This window comes from Coffea arabica, chromosome 6c (genome assembly GCF_036785885.1).
Source record: "Coffea arabica cultivar ET-39 chromosome 6c, Coffea Arabica ET-39 HiFi, whole genome shotgun sequence".
Classification (NCBI taxonomy): Eukaryota; Viridiplantae; Streptophyta; class Magnoliopsida; order Gentianales; family Rubiaceae; genus Coffea; species Coffea arabica.
Window position 1 is genome coordinate 12,234,622 of NC_092320.1, and position 5,824 is coordinate 12,240,445.

At 35.0% G+C, this 5,824-nt stretch overlaps 1 protein-coding gene across 2 annotated transcripts; it reads left to right on the top strand.

Annotated features, from left to right (window-relative positions):
- Positions 1-1,927: 1,927 nt before the first annotated feature.
- Positions 1,928-5,507, top strand: LOC113694257 (uncharacterized). 2 transcript variants are annotated; one of them, XM_027213154.2, is made up of 6 exons: positions 1,928-2,067; positions 2,534-2,594; positions 2,811-2,959; positions 3,879-4,074; positions 4,781-4,800; positions 5,204-5,507. In XM_027213154.2, exons 3-6 carry the CDS (start codon positions 2,844-2,846, stop codon positions 5,232-5,234), a joined length of 363 nt encoding a protein of 120 aa, XP_027068955.1. In that variant the 5' UTR covers positions 1,928-2,067; positions 2,534-2,594; positions 2,811-2,843; the 3' UTR covers positions 5,235-5,507. The 2 variants fall into 2 exon arrangements, with proteins under 2 accessions (XP_027068955.1, XP_027068956.1); XM_027213155.2 differs by lacking the exon at positions 2,534-2,594 and having other exon boundaries at positions 1,930-2,067.
- Positions 5,508-5,824: the final 317 nt, after the last annotated feature.

The following is a 5,824-nucleotide window of genomic DNA, read 5'->3' on the forward strand; positions in this document are numbered from 1 at the left end:
GTTAACAGTTAGTTGGAGGTAGGGAAGGGTGCGGAGGAGAGCGAGCGGTGGAAGAATTATTGAAAAAAGAAGAAGATAAACAAAACATGATGTTTATCTTCCGCTGTCATGGTCATTATATTATTGTTTTGGATGGACGACGACATGCCAATACCATACCCTTTAGTTTTGGATTATTTGTATAAAGAATTACGGGCTTAAAATTTATAATAAAAAAAGAAGAAGAAGAAGAAGAAATATTTTTGTTGATTAAGTTAAATGCTTGAGTTAATAGATAATACTCCACATATACATATATGATAGTGACAGATAGGGGTAGGCAAAATTATCCGCTAACCCGAAAATCCGTCATATCCGATCCGAAAATTAGAATATTCGATTTTTATTATTTGATCCGGTCAAAAGAGGGTCGGGTATCTACTAAGATGCGGGGCGGGTTAGGGTCACATAATTAAAAACTTGCGGGGTACCCGATCCGCCCCGCATGTATATATTTTTTATTTTTATTTTTATACACACACTATAAAATAATAAGTTAGAGCTAAATAAGTAATTTTATTGAACAAATTGCGTTACAAATATGAGAGACTATAGTTTATTTACAAGATTCATTTGTAAAAAGCCATGATCTTATATTTTATAGAAAAAAATTTAATTAATATGGAATATATATATTAAAAATTGTGCTACTTATTTCAAACTTTTATTGATTTTGAATTTTTTTAATTTTTTTTCTTTATCTTATATTCTCTTCATATGCTTGTTTCTTGGTGGGAAACCTTTTTTTAGAAAAAAAATTATTAAATCTTAGATGAATGTGTAAAATATAAAATTAAATTGATATAAATTATTTTTTAAAAAAAATTAAATGATAAACGGGGCGGGACGGGTACCCACTGATCCGATCCTATTTTAGCTGGTACCCGTTGATAATCGAGGCGGATAAGCGTCAGAAAATGACTGACTCGCAAGATGCAGATCGGATCAACCAAATGGTGAATGGGACGGATATCTGACTCACGCCCACCCAGTGACACAGAGGATCAATTAAAGTGCCTTAGCCGTGCAAGTACAACATCATAATTATATTGATCAGCAGCCCCCCTCTGCAAACAACGAGACGATGGATTTTTTTATTGTCCACCAGAGACATCAAATGAAATGAAACGCTAAGGCTAAGGCTCCAATTGTAGCCTAATCATTGATGTATTAAGAGGAAGACATGGATTTCATTCAATTCCTTTTCACCAATTATAGAGTGCAATCTTTTTCACCTCCAGAGACTGCTAGAATATAATTAATGTAAAAGGAAAGCGACATTAAAGGCTTTTTCAGGTTAAATTAAAAGCTTCAACGTCCATAAAAAAAAAAAACACTTCATAATTGACCTAAAATTCATCATTAATTAAGAATCTCATATATTATTATAAAATCAAATAGTAGCATAGAACGCATAGATTCAAAATTAATTTTTGTTTTGGCTCCCTCTTTTTTAAATTTTATTTTCAAGTGTTTACCCTCCCCGGAACCATAAAAGAGTTATAGACCAACCCAATCTAGGCCTGGAAGGAAACCCTTTTCCATGCTGCATTCTATGTTTTATCCCTTTTCTTTCTATTCTTTGAATGAATAGATTATCAAAAACTATCCTTAAGTAACTCAACTTTGTCTTCATAATTCAAGTGATTTCTGATATAGTTAATCGCTCCATTCGCATTTAGATATACTCTTTAAATTTAATTTCAGTTTTCTAAGGTACTAACTAACGCTCGAGGCCGAACCCTTAAAAATTTCCTTTTTTGGACATGAACCTTAATGAAAATACGGGCCCAGCCCATTGATATTTTTTATCCAATACACTTTTGGACCTCAAATGGGCCGAAATTTCAGCATCCGACTAAAGAATTAAATTCCTGATCATGGCAACGACGATGGGAAGCAGGAACCGAACTCCAGATCTTTGAGCCTGGCTATCACCACCACCGGCAGCGGCGGCAGCAGCAGCAGCAGCCTGGTTCCTTTAGACATTCCGACCAGCAATTACGTCTAGGAACTTGATAATTACAGGTAATCTTCTTCTTTCTGTCACTCTTCACTGTTGTAGTAAAGAAATCGTTCTTCCTGATAATTCAAAGCTCCAATGTCTGGACTGTTCAAGGAGTGTCCTTTTTGTGAATTTCTGGAAATTTTATCTCGCGATTAAAATTGACTTTTGTTTGGGGCTCTAGTGATAAATTTTTCCAATTCTTTATTTGCTTGATCTTAGCATAGATTCTTTGAATTTTTTTTTATCTAGGGCATTTATATGGGTTTTTTTTTCCCCCACACTCTATGTAGGCCAGTGGTGGTGATATTAAGATTTGGATTTGGCAGACTAAGAAAATCAGTGGCCGTTGCTTTAATGAATAGCTCTTAAGAAGTTATGTATTGCTAAACATTTAAGGAAGAATAGCTAGAGAGAAAATAAAGAGTAGGATAATAGTGGGGCATTGCAGTCTTTTGCGATAATGACCGATGCATTGTGTGCTTGCAGGGAAAGTGTTCGAAACTTGTGGCCTTTCGGTTTGACGGGTTGCAAAATTACGATCACTAAGGTTTGAGGGAACTTCATTCAAACATCTAAAAGAAAATTAAGGAATGGATCTAAGTTAGATATTTTTAGCATTTCGAGTGGTGCTTCGTGTAATTCTTGTGTACAAAGGATAATCGATGGAATTATACATCTAGTTGTAGAATTCATAATTATTTGTTGCTTCTGCTTTGTTGGTATTCTGTATAGCTCCTCCTGACAAAAATTGTGCTGTTTTCAGAATTTTGTTTTGAACTTACAAGAAGCTAAATCTATGGCTGGTCGTGTTGATTCTGACAAACTTAAGGAGAAAGCCAGTGACAACTTGAATGATTTGCCCACCTTCAATGCGGAAAATATGCAGAACAACGCGAAGGTCATGTATTACAGGTCTGTTATGACAGCTGGATAATGTATTCCTGTCTGTATTGCTATGCTTCTGTCCTTCTTAAGCAGTCTTACACGTAATAAGTTGATGGATACTTTTATTGCATCCTATCATTGATACGATCACATAATTTTATAAAATTCAAGAAGTTTGTTGCCAATTTCTGGGAGACCATTTGAAATTTCTGAATCCATGCAGAGACAAAAATATTATTTTCTAGATATGCTGTGACATGCCATCAGACTTTTGTCTTTATCCAAAGCCAGCTATTAAATCATAATTAACTCTACTCACCCAAGTTGGAGACTAACTGCCCTTCGTAAAAGGACCTTATGGAAAACTAATTAATCCATGCTAAAGAAGAATAAATATTTTTAAGATGCAGTGACATGCCATCTGGCGAAACTGCCATAAAATGTTGATACCCTCTAGGATTTCTCTCATGTTAAAATGTTGGTAATGAGATATGGTTACTTCAGACTCTATTTAGAAAAAGTATGGCTGCTCTAGTGTTTAGTGGCCTATATTACGTGCCTAAGAAAGAAAGTTAACTGTTCCTGGGAAGCTGAGTGATGTAATTTTGTCTTCCATTAGCTGCCTTACCTGTCTTCCTATTCAATATCCAGTGAAAGAAAGAAGTCTGGCTTCTTTTCCGTTGCTTAGCTTCTAACTGAAATACCAAAAAGTAAATAAATAAACGTGGAACTTTTAAACTGCCTTTGAGATGTTGCTAAGCATGCACATGTATGATCTTAGCCCTTACTTGAAACCATAAGGTCCATTATTCATGTCTTTTTGTGTTTCTCTCCTTTGCAAAACGCCCATGCACTGAATAATGGTACTAATACTGGTTTCTTCTCCTTTTCCTTTTAATTGATTCATTTTGATTGGCTAATACTGGTGTTTCTTCTTTTTTTTCAGCCGAACATTTATGTCGATAATTGGAGGAGTCGTTGCTGGAATTTTGGGGTTAACAGGGTTGATGGGATTTGTCTTTTATTTCCTAATTATGGGCATAACTTCAGCCGGACTGGCTGCCAAGGCTGGGTTTTCGATTCATTCGTACTTTGACAGCTGGAACAAGATTTTGCTAGATGGTTTCTTTGGCGGGCTTATGGTATTATTTTGCATCATAATAATTCATCTTCCAAGTTTTCCTCTTGCACTATATTCCAGAATTTCTCTGGACTCAGCATTTGCAGGATGTTATTTGGTGTGATGTGATATTACAACTTGCATCTGTATGGTAGAGGTCCTCAATATTTGGATTTTTCATTTGTCCTGGATTATTTAATTTGCATCTTTTAGTCCATTTAAATCTGCAAAGAAAGATTCTGCTGAACTTTTAGTGAAAAATATGTCTTGGTTACGTGCATTTTATCTTTGAGTAAGATTTGTGTTTTTTTTTTAAAAAAAGTAGGATAGAACCTGATCTGTGAATTTGATCGAAAATAACAGTTATCTTTTATGCTGCAAAATAAAAAGTTGATGTACTGAAAGATGCCATTTGAAAACCTGAATTATTAGAATGAATTTGTGTGTTTTTAAGTTGCCAAGGGACTACAATTGTCAAGAAATGGAATTTTCTAAGATGTCCAATGCAGGGAAGATAATGCATCTGATGCACCAAAAAACTTCTCTAGCAGCCAATTTATGATGTTCATAATTTGTTTTTCCTTGCTTCACTGCATTTGTTATCTGAAGCTTAAAATGTCTATAAACATCTTTTTGCTATCTCAGCTCAATGTTTTGTCGAGTTTCACAAATTTTAACTGTACTTGTCCTATTTTCTGTTTGATTGACGCTGTTTTCCTTTCTTGCAGTCTTTTGTGCTGTTCTGGACGTATCCTTCAAGTCTTTTTTGTCATTAATCTTTAAGCAAATTGTTCTCGTGTTTGAGCTTTTTATATTTTAACCTAGTTTACGTGTCATCCTTTTGTTCTCTCCATCCACCTAATTTCCCTCTGTCAACCTGTTGGAAATTTGGCCTGTTGCAAATTTTTAATTTGAGTTGGAATTGTTAAAATATTCATGGAGAAAATATAAGAGCTATAGCTCTGGTCGCCACAGCTGTGAATAATATATCTTTAACTTGTAAAGTAGTTTTTCATTCCCTGGGATTTAATGGCAGCAGATACATTAGGAATGCATGATGCCAAGCTTTCTCACCCTCCTTGTTACCTTTTTACTTTCCCTCTATAGGCGTCCATTGATTGCATATTTCAAGTATTCCTTGACATGAAAAGATTTGCTTATGACATTGTGCACATATTCTGAGGAATTCTTCATGGAACAAGACTGGTCTTACTGCTTGCAAGGACAACAAGTTCTGGATAATCTGGAAGTCTTACATTTTGTTGTCTGACATTTCGATCACACAGCTAATGTGCCTCGAGAACTTTGGACCTTCTTCTTGCAGCTTTTGTAAGAATTTTACAGGATATCTTAAACGCCATGCGGCTTTTTGTAGTTAATTTTGGATACAATGTTATACTTTGTTTCACTTCGTGGTTAATTAAGGTTGAAAAGCTCCATCTGTTGACTATGCAATCTTTATTGAGATTGAACCAGAAAGTTTGTGATATCAAAATAATGATACGTCTTTCATACCTTGGTATGTTCTTGTTCTACTGCTCTTGAAATCCTATAAAGTAGGCGTTGCTGCTTCTACTTCAACCGATTCCTCAACCCCATGTGTTTGTGATTTTGGAATGTCCCTGGGATTTGGATTGTTTGAATTTTAACAAAATAGAGAAACTTGTTAGTAGCAAAGTTTTGTCTACTTTATATTCTTGGTTGATGTACTGGGTAAGTTCACAGTGCTATAAAAAGGGCGAAAGCAAACTATGCCTTGCATTTATCAGGAG